Genomic DNA, 12,788 nt, shown 5'->3' on the forward strand with positions numbered 1-12,788 from the left:
TCCTGATTTTTTTTTTTTTTTACTTGAGAAGCAAGTTTTGTGATACTCGGTATTTACTTAAATGAAGGAGCACTACTGAAGTTGTAAAGTCAAGCACTCAGAGGTAAAAGACTGTCAGATTGATGAGTCTATTCATCTTTCTTTTCTTTGTTTGGGCTTACGTAGTGTCGTATCTGCAGGAATGTCTGTGACGTGCCATTTCCTTGATTATGGCACAGCTGTCTCCAAGAACGTTCAGGATGAAGCTGGAACAAAATAGCGTGAGAACCTGTACATTTGGTGCTTCTGATTTCTGAGAATCTAAAGACTTGACTTTCGAGAAGTTTCCTTTTCTCGTTCGTCCGCTGTGTAACCTTAATTTCTCTTCCTTATCTTACCAAACTTTTAAACTCAAAAATGTTTTTTTTGTCCCACTAGCTAATGCAGTACTAGTTCTTAGAATGTTTTCTCCTCTTAAGTTTTGTAGCCAGCATCATTGCACTAAATGGATTCCTTTTCTAGGTAGCTGGAGTGGCAGATCATTTTGTTGTAAGCGAGGATCTTCAAAAGATTCATAGAATTGATGAAATCAATGTATTTGATGGTAATCTCTGTCTCTGGTTCCATCTGTAAATAATATTATTAAATGCATTTATATAGTTATAAAACTATTGCTATGCCCCTATGCATTACCTAATAGAGTATATATTACATTTTCTGTTTTATGGGATATGGACTTTATTTTCCATATGTATTTATGTAGTGTTTACATACACAGTACTTTTAAGTCAGCATCAATGTATGTTAATTTGGGGCTTTGAGCAGTACTGGTGGTGTCTGGAAAAAATCCATGCAGTGGGAAGTTGCACCAAATCTGTAGAAATAACTTAAAAAAGAGGCATTGCTTACTTGCTTATTCTCTTCCTTTGTCATACATTTTATGTTTTACAGAAATTACTGTATGTGGTCACTGTTGAACTGTGAGCTGCAAAGTGATGTTTACCTTTTGGAATCCAAATGCTTCAAATATTCAGTCTAAATCTGCGAGCTGCTGTTTAGAAGTAAGATGCATGAGTTTAGCCAGAAAAGTGATTTTGTGCCGTGCTGTAGTTTAATCTCTTCAGCGGTGCCTAAAGGTTAATTTTGACTAAGTCCTTATCATTAAAGGTTGCTTGATGGCAGTTATTTGTGGATGTTCATAAATGTGTTTATAGCACATGTACAGAAGTAGGGAAAACAGGGAAAGGGATGGAGAAAAGCACCTAATCAGTTGTGTCATGTTTGTAATTAAGCCAGCTGTAGCCATTCCTGCGTGTGGCTGCAGTTCACTCAACCTCTGCCATGTCTCAGAAAAGACAACCTAACGGTTTTGGAACTTCCGCTGTATCTTTGAATGAAGAAAATAAGCCTTTTCAAGAATCAAATCAAATAAATATGCATGACTTTTATATAAAAAAAAGAAAAACTACTTTGGGAACTAATTGAAAAGAGTTGTCCAGACAGTTTATTTTTTACTAACGAGTAATTAGTCATCTTGTATTCTATAGGACGTACACTTTATTTTATTAAAAAAAGGATTTATCTTCAGGTAAAAGGTGGCTTTTTTAATGTATGTTCTTCCTCTCTCAGACTGGAATACAGCCTTAGTGAGAGACTTTTAGATGCCGTTACCGTAACAACACCCAGTGGATTGCATTAAGTACAATAAACATGTTGAGAATTCTAGGACTACTGGAGCTGAAATGCTCCAGCATCCATTTTATTTATCTAAATTTACATTTTCCATACCTCCGGTTGTTAAAACGTAATGATTCATTTGACCTAGCTTTTCTGCTGAGAAGGTTTTTGTTGATGTTCGCTGAGGAAATTACTGCAGCAACTTTCCATTGCTGTTCCTCTGCCCCAGGCTGCTGCTTCCGTAGCAGGGTCAGTGGAGGGGAAGGTGCTATTTAAAGTGGGCCTGCCTTTAGGGTGGCAAATTTCATGCTGTAACACCCAAGACAACAGCAAAAGCTGTAGGGCAGCAGCACCAGGACCGATTAGAGGTCTTTTTCTAGAATCCTTAGTTTCCTTGGTATTGCCATCCATGTTGTCTCCTAACAGGTTTGAAGGTTCTGGGAAGTCAGTGTTCTACACTGTACAAGGAGTTCTTCATGTTAAAAGCCTTGCCAGCACGCTCGCTCGCTCTTATGTGTCCTGTGCAGAAATGGTAAATGCGTGGAATAATGCAAATTTTTGGTGTATGCAGCTTGTTGCCTAATGTCCCCACCCACAGTGGTAGCCAAGGAGTTTTACTTCAGAACTGAAAGACAACAGCATAGTTCAATACCCAAATAGTGCTAATAGTTAACAGTAAACAAAAGGGAGACTGCTTTATCAGCTTGCCAGGTGTATGGAAAATGGAAGTATTCCAGGAGCAGGAAGAAAGCAGGCAATGAGTAATATTAATCAGATGAGAATTCAAATGCGAAATATGTACGGAATATCAGTCTGCAGACTGACAAACAGTCTGCAACGGGGATGATGCAGTATTTGCCATGGTGTATAAGGTGTATGTAAGCTTTTTTGTTTGTTTTTGCTTTTTCTAGGATCCAGCGATAGCTTTCTCAAACAAAGGATAACAAATTTCCATAGCCAATGGAACGGCCAACAGAGGAAATCGCAACATCAGAGCAGAAATGAAGACTTTGGGTTGTGTGAGTACACTGCTAACCAAGCTTACGAGAGCTACTAAAACAATGAGGACTTTAACAATATTACTATCAAATGCTACAAAGAATTACTAAGCTAGATTCAAGCTTTATCTGCAGCTTTCTTCAAGCCTAGCTTTTGCTATGCGTCAGCCTGATAATACTCTGCTCTGCTTCTGGCTTACGCGCACTCCTTGTATGCAATTATTTTTTTCAGCCCCCACACCTGGGGGAAGAGGGGAAAGTGACAATAGAGCTGAGTAAGTTTAATAGCTTCCTCCTACCAAGAAAGGAAAATTCTTGCTCCTTTTGCCCTAGCTCTAGAGACAGTATTTAGTGCGGTGTCTATAGTAGCATACATCCTTGAACCTACATTCGTGTATGATACGTTACTATGTATTGGACCCCTTAAGCAACAGGTCACCGTGGCTCCAAAGAAAGGTATCAAGTAATCTTTTAAAAGGCAGGTTCAGCCCAAAGCCTAAATGACATTCAGCGCTTGTAGCTAACAACTGCAGTTTTTCTCTAGCAAACTCTGGGAGGCTGTAGCAATACCCTTTTTCTGGCACTGCACATCTCACCATTGGCAAGATACTAGAAGTGCTCATTGTAATTTGTTCACAGCTTTCACCCACTGACAGCATCGTAGCAGCTATCTTAATTACGCTTTATAAGCTTAGTATGCCTTTTTTTAATTAATATTTTTAAAAAGCTTGGGCTCTCCCGTACTGGTGCACGGTACTCTGCATCACGCTGCTTCTGGGGCAGGCTGGGTTTACTGTGGTCCAGAGGCTGTGCATTGTTGCACAAACTATTCTTCTGATCCACGTGCAACAATTTAGGAACCCTGACAAAGTCATTCTTTTGGTCCCCAAGAAGAAACAGACGCACCGCTTGCGCAGATGATGGTGTTAGGTGAGGAGAAACACGCTTTTCTGTAAGTCCCCTCCAATCAGTTGCATGTTGTTTCTCAGTGTAGCAGATGCCTTAGCAGGGGACAGGAGACAACAGGCAGGGGAAGGGACACACTGAGGAGCCACTGCAGAAAGCAGCACCACCGGACTCTCCTCTTAGCACTCCCTTCTTTCACCTGGTGTTATCACTGTGCCTTGCAACAGCAGTGTCTGATGCTCATGGTCACTCACCTTGTTGCATTACAGAACATCCCCGTAGCCGTTCAGTATTCAAAAGGACGTGAAAGTAACTATTTTACTGCCTTGTGTATGATTGCGGGATCCTTTATTTAATAACGCAGTAGTAATTTTTTCTTCATGGGAAAACAGCCAGGCCTCTACAAAACTGGCTCAAAAGAAACCTTACAGAGCTACCTTCTTGTGTTTGAAGCAGAAAGCTTCTGAAAGGGAAAGCTGTGTGGTACCTTTAGATTACAATACGAAGAACTGTGCAGATGCAAACCTTTACCTCTGAAGCAATAAAATGTAGAGTAAGCTACTGAGGAACTTCTAGAAACCCCGTACCAGAGTACAGTCATCATTTTATGTAAAATGTGACTCTGAACACACCACATACATGGAAGGGAAAGGTATGAGAAAAGCAATACCACCTTTCACAGCCTCATCTACGTCGAAGAATAGTTTTTTAATCATCTATTCTTTCATCCATAAGCAGTAATAAAACCACCCATTCTCAGTACTGTGATTTTTTTTTTTATAAAAGCAAGCAAACCCCTTTCTTAGAGTGTTTTCTGTTCTTTCTCTATTGGGCAGTTACGCTACAGGCCTTGTCGGGAGGCAAAACTGAACCCTTGTCTTTGCCCAACCTTCGTAGAATCATGTTGTGAGAATTGCGCCAAAGGAAACCCAGAAAAAGCAAGTGGTGTCAATAAGGTAGGAGATTTCAGTGGGTTTCTTGCTTCTTGGGATAGGGTCAAATATGTGACAAAGTAGTAAGACTTGTATCTCGCCTCATGCAAACCCCACTCCCTCTTTACCAGAAACTAAATCTTTCCCTTCTGCTTGTAAATTAACAGAACGGCCCAGAACTCCTGTGGAGAAACAAAACAGAACACTTGTCTACACAAATAGATGCAGTCTCCTTTGCATTTGTCTGCCAGGCCTCTTCTGGATCACGGGACTGTCCCGTTACAGTAAATCGGAGCCAGGAGACCGAACGCTTGATGAGTGCAGCAGGCCCATGGAAGCTGGCAGCTGTCATGCCATTGCCGCAGAAAGCAATGTGCTCGAGCTAATAACGCGCCTCTAGGAATGGCTGTAAATGCCTCCTGGAGTGGTTCTGTATATATATTATAGTAGGTAAACCCCGTTTTGATTTGCTGCACCAAATTCGGCAGCGATAGTAAACTTTTCAGAGCGGAGTCAGGAGAGAGCACGGACTGGACAGCATAGGGTGCGCAAATGACACTTTAATGCCGCCAGATGTGCCGACGAAGGAGGGCAGGGTGCAGCCTCGGGCCGCCTCTCGCCGGGGCCGTTCGCCAGCCCCTCGGCCGGGGCGTCTCTCAGGGCGCATCGCCAGGCCCGGACGAGCCGTCCGCAGGAGCCAAGGCGGCCTCCTGCGCCCGCCGCCGCCGCAGCCTCTCGGCGCCGGTCACCGTCATGGGGTGGAGCGGAAGGAACCCCGCCAGACCTGCAGGAAAAGGCGGTGAGCCGCGGCGAGAACCTCCGCCCCGCGCCCCCGAACCGCCCCGGCCCTGCCCCGCGCCTACCCAGGAGCTTCTCAGCGGGGCGGGACAGCTGCGCTCCGCAGCCCAGCCAGTGGCGCAGCCGCTCCAGGTTGAGCCCCGCCACTCGCTCGCCGTGGGCGTTGGGCAGCGGGTCGAGGCAGCCCAGCTGCTCCAGGTACTTTCCGTCGCGGGCGCGCCGACTGTGCGCCGCCACGATGCGGAAGAAGGGCCGGTTGGTGCAGCCTCCCAGGGCGAAGCGGATCACGACGTGCCCGCCGCGGTAGCCCTTCAGGAGGTGGCTGCCTGCGGAGAGAGCGCGGGGCGGTCAGGGGCTAGGCCGGGCCGGGCCCCGCGGGCCGCGTCCGCGGGCACTCACCGAGCTGCACCATGGCGGCGGCTAAGCCCTCGCTGCGGCGCGGCGCGATGACGAGCGGTGGGCGGGGCCGGGCCGGGCGTCAGTGCGCCGTTCCGCCGGTTGGCTCTCTGCAGGCGCGCCGAGCGGGCCCCTGCCGGACTTGCCGTTGCCCGGTGGAAACGGTAAGTTTTTGGACGTCTTTCTTCATCTCTCTCTGTCCCGATTCTTTAATTCTTCCCGCTCTGCCATCGCATTTTTTTTTTCCTTTCTCCATCGCTGTCTGGTTCTCATTCTCTATTTTTAATTTTTTTTTCCCTTTCTGCCCTCCAGCCCGTCATTTTTTTTCCTTTCTCCATCTTTCTCTGTATGGCGCTCGGTCCCTACTTTTTAAAATTTTCCAGTCTGTGTATTGTAGCCTATCGTGGTTTTTCCAGTCTCAACCTCTCTCTCTCTGGCCCTCAATCACTATTTCTGGGGGTCTCCATCTCTGCCCTTTAACCCATCGCTATTATTTTCTTTTACCATCTTGCTCTGTCTGGCTCCCTGCCACTATGTTTCATTTCTTCCCTATCTGTCTTGTAGCCCATTGCTATTCTTTAGTTTTCCATCTCTGTTTTCCCATCTCTATTTATTAATTCCTCCCTCTTTGCCCTGTACTTTGTTTCTTTTTTGTCTTTCTCTCCCTGCCCCTATTCTTTCTTATTCCCTCTCTGTCGTACTGCCTTCTCAGGTTTTTTCTGCATCCTCCATCCTGCTCCCCATCTTCCTGCTGCCTCTTTTTGTCTCACCCTGCTGCTTCTTTCTCCATCTGTGTCGAGATCCCTGTTCTTCTCTTTCTGTCACTGTCCCATTCCCTTCCTCATCCTTTCTTGTTTCAAGCTCCTGTCCGGCCAGCTGCCTCTTTTATTCTCCCCGCCTCTCAGTGCCCTGCACCCTGCTCCTTGTTTTGGGCAGCCTCCACCTCTGCCCAGCCACCCATCACTCCAGGAGCTAGCTGGCCGACTGTCTGTTCCCTGCTGAACCGGCAAGCCCAGCTCTGGGAATGACTGTTGAGGTGTCCCAGGGGCAGAGGGAGTATCGAGGGCCCCGAGTCCTGGAGCAGACTCACTTCTAGGACTCACTATGCTTGTGAGTTAGTAAACACTCCTTTCCCCTCCCGGCTGCGTTTGCACTGCCTTTGCACTTTTTCAGACCCTGCACGCCCTCTTCGTGTCCAGCTTTTTTTTGTGTACCACTTAGAATAGTTATTAAGTAAATAGTCACTCAAACTAGTTAATATTTATACTATGTACAGCTGTGATGTTTAAATGTAATGCTAAAGATACGACGGCGATTGATTGAGGCCCTGGTCAAAAGCCCAAACCGTTGCAAAGAGCTGGAGCTTGTAGGGAGAAGAAGCTGGAATGGACTGGAGCTTCAGTGCAGAGCGGGAGCTCGGATTAGCCAGAACTGTGGCGAGCAGGAGCTGGAGCGAGACGGGGTGTCCGCTGCCCGGAGCGTGCATTAGCCAGAGGCAAGACTGCCAGCAGTGGAAATGAGCAGGAGCCACAATTAGCCGGAGCGTCTGTTGGCTGGAGCATCCATCATCCGTCTGGGCCACGCTCCTTACAGGGCTGAAGAGCGGCCAGGCACAGGCAGGGCTGTCCCTGAGGTTAGCTGGGGGGTCTCCTGGCTGGTCCCGTTGGCTGGGTGTGACAAACAGGGTCATTTTTCGCCTCTTCTTTTCCCGGGGTCACCTTCTGTGGCGCAGGAAGAAAAGCATGCAGGGCTGATTCTGCTTGCTGCTCAGGTAACTGCACGCGTGGGGCTGAGGGAGTGGGGAGAAACGTTTGCGAGTTCAGGGACGCTACAGATGCCCCACATCCAACCCGCAGAAAAGGCAAATTTGCTGCCAGTGTAGAAAAGCTGATGAGGAATCGCAGTTAACGGAGCGTGCCTCCTGCCGGAATCGCGCCCTTGGTAATTAGGAATGTCTTCCTTTGGGGTAAGAGAACAAACTTTTATCTAGGGTAAATTAAGAGCTGCCTGTTACCTTCTTTAGGGACAAGTGTTTCTCTTCTGTTTGTTCATACTAGTTTATTGGGCAACTTGGAAACAGCCTTTTATTTTTGATGCATAACTAAATTTTTATTAGTATGTGGTGTTGGTGTAGTTGATTTTTGAGCATCTAGATGCCAGTAGAAATGGCACGTTGGAATGAATGAAACATGATGGAAATGGATGTGTCGCTTGATTTTTGTTCTTTGTTCTTTCGTTTGTTTTTTGGTTTTTGTTTTTTTTTGTTTTTAAATAGAGTGTTGATGGCATGTTTTTCTGCGGCTCAGTCCACATTGTTCCCTGGAGCCTTTAGTGTAGGACTTTTAAGTAAGAAAAGTCTGTTGTTCCAGAAAAGGACCCGTCCTTCATAGGACTGAGGTGTAGACTTGGAGGGTCTCTTAAGGACATGATCAGAATAAACCCCAAATTTCACCGAATGTTGCTGCTGTTGGTCTTTGCTTTCATTAATGCCCCCACAGCTCCCTCATGGGTGGGAGCTCTGAATCATAATTTTCTTCAGTCTCTAACACATTTTTTTCCCCAAGGAAAGGCTACGTTTAAAAGTCAATTTGTTTCCTCCCAGATGTGCTAGTGAATAAAACCGAGTTATGATTATTAAAACCACAAAAGCGACACCGCTTTTGGAGGTTGGGACTGTTTCTTGACACGTATTCGTCACGTGCAAATGGCCTCGGGATACAGATCATGTGCACTTCATGCTCTGACAAGGCAACGTGCGGAGACAGGGATGAGCTTCTGAAGACAAAAAAGAGGCAAGGTGCTTTGTTTGCTTTGTGGGGGTGAGGGGGTGTGTGGTTTCAAAAACAGGGTGCGATGTTGACTGCAGGTGGCAGCCCGCAGGGCTCTTTTGCTGCCTGACCTCTCCTCTCCTTTTTCACTCTTTCATGGCTGTAACTTTCATTTGGATCATTTTAGCAGAGTATTTAAGTGACTTGCCTGTGGAAATGTGCCGGTAATAGCAAGAAGGTAAATGCTTGAACCAGTAGTGAATAACTTGCCTACAAGTAGAATTTGTGAACAACAACAATAGCAGGAAGCAAATCGCAACTTCACCAAAAATAGTGTGTCAAACACATCAAAGTTTAATTGCCAAATGTTCTTTGGCAGTACATTCCAAGTGGCTATTTTTGGTAAAAATACATTTTCAGGAAATTCAGGGTTGTGTGTGTCACAACCTGTCCCTCTGTCTATGTGTCCTGCTCCGTAGATGTCCGGCGGCAGGGCCGTTGTTCCCTGCTCTCGGTATGGCCGCAGTAGGGCTGCGATATTTAGACCTAACAGAGGGGTTTAGGAGTGGAAGGGGAATGCCCGTTTTCTGCAAGGGCCACGAACGCTGATCCTTTTCTCCTCTGCTGCTTTCCTGTGCACCAGATGAAGCTGTTTTATTTTTCTTCCTTGTTCCCGGTCTAACTATCTCTGAAGCTGCTGCTGTGGGTTTGCCATTTGTATCACTAGATTTTTGTGGGTTCTCGTCGTGGATCACTCCTGCTGTGGCCAAGTGTGAAGATGGGGCATTCAGTTTACAGCTTCAGAAGCCACATCCCCTGAAATGGGTGCAGGCGAAGCTGCCCTTGGGCCTGCGGCTGCGCTCGGGGGCTCCCCATCAAACAGCAGGGTGTGCGTGGGCACCCGTGGGGCTGCGCTCTGCTCTGGGAGCTGCCCTGCTTTGGCTGTTGGGGGACGGAACAGACCATGCGCCTGGTAAATCTGAGGGCAGTCAAAAGCTGGGAGGGACCCTGAGCAGGTTTGGTGGTGTGACAGCAGTTTGAAAAGATCTTGACGATTGGAAGAAACAGCCTGGAAAAAATAATTCCTTTTTTGCAAGGAGGCAGTTTACAAGGACAGGTGGATTGCTGTACCTTTTAACAAAAATGTTTAACTCAGGATGTCTAGGGTGAGGAAACTTGGCTCTATGTAGGCTTGAGAAAAGGTAGGTAGGCGTCTGTGGCTGTCACCTGTGTGTATCTGGGAAAGTGGCTCTAGTGAAACTAAAGCTGCCAGCGAGCCAAAAAAAGGCAGGGTAGTCTAAAAAATGCAAAAGCTCTAGTGGCCCGTTCCCACAGCTGTGCCAGAGGTGATGCCAAATAGTTTTTCCTTCACTCGGGTGTAGTCTTTGCCAACCTTCACGAAAGAAGGAAGCTTCAGATTCCTACCCAGCTTTATGCTAAAGAGTTTTCTCTTTTCTCGGCAGAAAGTCAACTGCCACTGTTTCTCCGGGGTCACCCTGTCTTCTGATGCGACAGCATAGGACAGATGGAAAGGATCTGGAGTGCGCTGAGAGTAGAAGGTAGATCTGTGATGTGCGTCTGCATTTTTCCTAAGGTCTTTGTAGCCTGGACTTTGAAGTTAACATGAAGGATGTGCCAGCTCTTCTATATTTTTTTTGTGAAATATTTTAACACGATTTCTGGAGCATGTTACGACCATGCAAAGCTTACTTCTCTGTGTTTATTTTCTCTTCCCATAAGCATAATCTTCTCTTTCTGGGCACTTACTGTTAAGTGAAACTGGCAAAATACTTTTGTACTAAAAGAGATGAAAAAACCTTTCGTAAGAGTTCAGGTGTTCAGAAGAAACAGACGTTGTTTCATGATAAAAGCTTTATGCTTTTTCAGTCGATAACTTTTAATCTTTTAATCTTCTGGTAGTACTCAAATACCTTACTGAGATACCGGAATCTGTCCTGAAAGCCATCGAGGTCAAAGAGATATGGACAAACCGGGACAAATCGGCATTGCTTCTGTGGGTTTTCCAGGCCTTGCCACGAAGCATCAGCAGCCTCGTAACTAGTGACGGCCAGTCCTGATGTGGTTTGGGTGAGTTGTGTCTTCCATAATGTCCTTTTTCCGTAATCTACAGTGTGTAATTTTGACGTCAGTTGGAAAGAGATTTTTCCAAAACGGGAATGTTTCTCACTCAAAGCAGTTGCCTTTTATGAAGTTCCCATGAGAGCGGATCTTCAGAGGTGATGTACTCGGCAGTAGAAATCATCATCAGCAAGACTTTGTGCTCTCTGTGCACCTGTTTTTCGGTCTTTGGGTTCTTAGTTGTAACAGTCGAGATTCCATAAAACCGTGTTCCTCTGTGTTTTCAGCACAGCCTAAGGCGTTGGCCAGTCTGCCAGTCCTTTTTGGTAGCCTGATGGATTGCAGCACCGGGGATTTGATTCCCCCCCCCCCCCCCCCAAAAAAGTAAAACCGTCTGGGGAATATCTGTATCTCGCTGATTTTTCTGTGCTAAATTAAACCTTTTAAAAAGAAGTTAAAATTGTATAATTTACAAACGGGCTTGCATTGTTTAAAGTGTAACTGCCAAATAGCTGTATCATGCAATTTGTTAGGTGTACTTAAGCAGTTAGGTGTTTGTTGTACTTGTTTAAAAATAGAGGTGACTGCATGTTATGGGGTTTTTCCCCCGATATTTTGATGGTATGCTCCGAAGCACTTTATTTCTGTCTTGCTTTCAGTGGGGTGTTTCCCTGGCAGACCAGGGAGTGACACAAGAGCGGACAGAAGGGAGGAGGGAAAGAAGGCATACACGGGTTTATTTTCTGCTGTCGCGCACTAATCTATAAAGTTTTTAAGGAGAAAAAGCCGGGTTTGGGTGAATTCCCCTCTGTCAGGCCCTGCCGTACGGCCCCGTTGCCACGGCAACGGCCCCGCGCCCCCGCCTGGGCGTCTTCTCCATGGGAACCGTTCCAGGGCGGATGGGGGGAGTTGGGCCAATCACAGCGCGGCCGCCGCGCTCCGATTGGTCGGATCATCTCTCCGTGTTGATGCGCGGTGGAGATTGACGGCGGCGATGGGCCAATGGAGCGGGGCTTCCTAGGAGGGGGGCGGGCGGTGGCCAATAGGCGCGCGGCGTGGGAGGGCCGAGGCGCTTCGGAAGCGGGGGGTGCCGGGGGAAAACGGCCGCCGGCTCGAAGTGGGAGAGCGGTGGCGCGGGCGGAAAACGGGGCCCGACAGGCGGCTCCTCAACCGGGCCGGGCCTTCGGAGCCACCACGAACACGTCGTAAGGCAGCTGGACCGCGTCAAGGTGAGCGGGGAGGGCGGCGGGGGGCTTGAGGTCCCTCGAGGGGTGATGGGGGGGGCCTTGCAGCGGGGTTTGAGGAATAGGCCCTCTGAAGAGGAACGACGGGGCTGAGGGAGCAGAGCAGTTGCCTTTTTATAATTTACAACCTGACTCGCATTGTTAAAACTGCAACTTCCCAATAGCTCTAGCATAATGTTTTATTAGCTGTACTTAAGCAGGTAGGTATTTGTTGTACATGTTTGAAAAAAAGAGGAGACTGAACTTTACAGGGTTTTTCCCAATATTTACACAGAGTGCCCTGAAGTGCTTTATTTCTGCCTGGCTTTCAATGGTGCGTTTCCCCAGCAGTCCAGTAGCATCTCTCTTGGACAGTGCTGCTGGCCAGTTGTCCATCCTCATCGTGTAGGACACAAAAAAAGCCCATAGTCAAATTATAACTGTGTGTTTTGGAGATGGATAGTGTAATGGTATCAATGCACAGCTGTGCAAGCTAAATTGGTGTCACAGGAAAGTCAAACACTTTTATGATATAAGTATTTTTATCGAATGTATATAAAGACAGGCACACCTTTTCAGCATAACGTGAATGACCGAGCTTTGTTCTTTATTGTTCCTTGTGCTCTTCAAGGTTTTACCCTTCCCTCTCAGCTGCATTGACTGAGCGAGATAAGCAGCAGCAGTGCAAGGGCTGCAGTGGCGGGTCCGTCAGCGTCATCCTGGTCACGGCACAGCCTGATCCTGCCCTTCGCAAGGTGATCTCCCTCCACCACGCCAGAAAGAAGGGGCCAGGCATTTCCCTGCGCCAGCCAGAGGGTTCACCGTTATGCTAAGAATGTGTTCAAAATGGCATCAGTTAGTCTTAGCACTGACTTTAAGAGTTCAGATGGCTCTGGCTTTTCAAGGATATGCTGTATTTTGAGCTGAGCTGTTTCCCCATAACCCTCCTGTAGCTCAGCTCCTGTCCTGTCCCTCAGTCTGAGGGAATTCCTCTACTCTCTTCTGTACTGTTTTGTTTGATGATGCTGAACT

At 47.0% G+C, this 12,788-nt stretch overlaps 1 protein-coding gene across 1 annotated transcript; it reads right to left on the reverse strand.

The window, feature by feature from the left end:
* Positions 1 to 3,883: 3,883 nt before the first annotated feature.
* On the reverse strand, positions 3,884 to 5,727 carry LOC141473858 (small ribosomal subunit protein bS16m-like). The gene is made up of 3 exons (XM_074161464.1): positions 5,690 to 5,727; positions 5,356 to 5,616; positions 3,884 to 5,276 (listed from the first exon to the last, which is right to left on the reverse strand). The coding sequence occupies exons 1-3, from the start codon at positions 5,700 to 5,702 to the stop codon at positions 5,149 to 5,151; spliced, it is 402 nt and encodes a 133-aa protein (XP_074017565.1). The 5' UTR covers positions 5,703 to 5,727; the 3' UTR covers positions 3,884 to 5,148.
* Positions 5,728 to 12,788: the final 7,061 nt, after the last annotated feature.

Source organism: Numenius arquata, chromosome 20, assembly GCF_964106895.1.
Source record: "Numenius arquata chromosome 20, bNumArq3.hap1.1, whole genome shotgun sequence".
Classification (NCBI taxonomy): Eukaryota; Metazoa; Chordata; class Aves; order Charadriiformes; family Scolopacidae; genus Numenius; species Numenius arquata.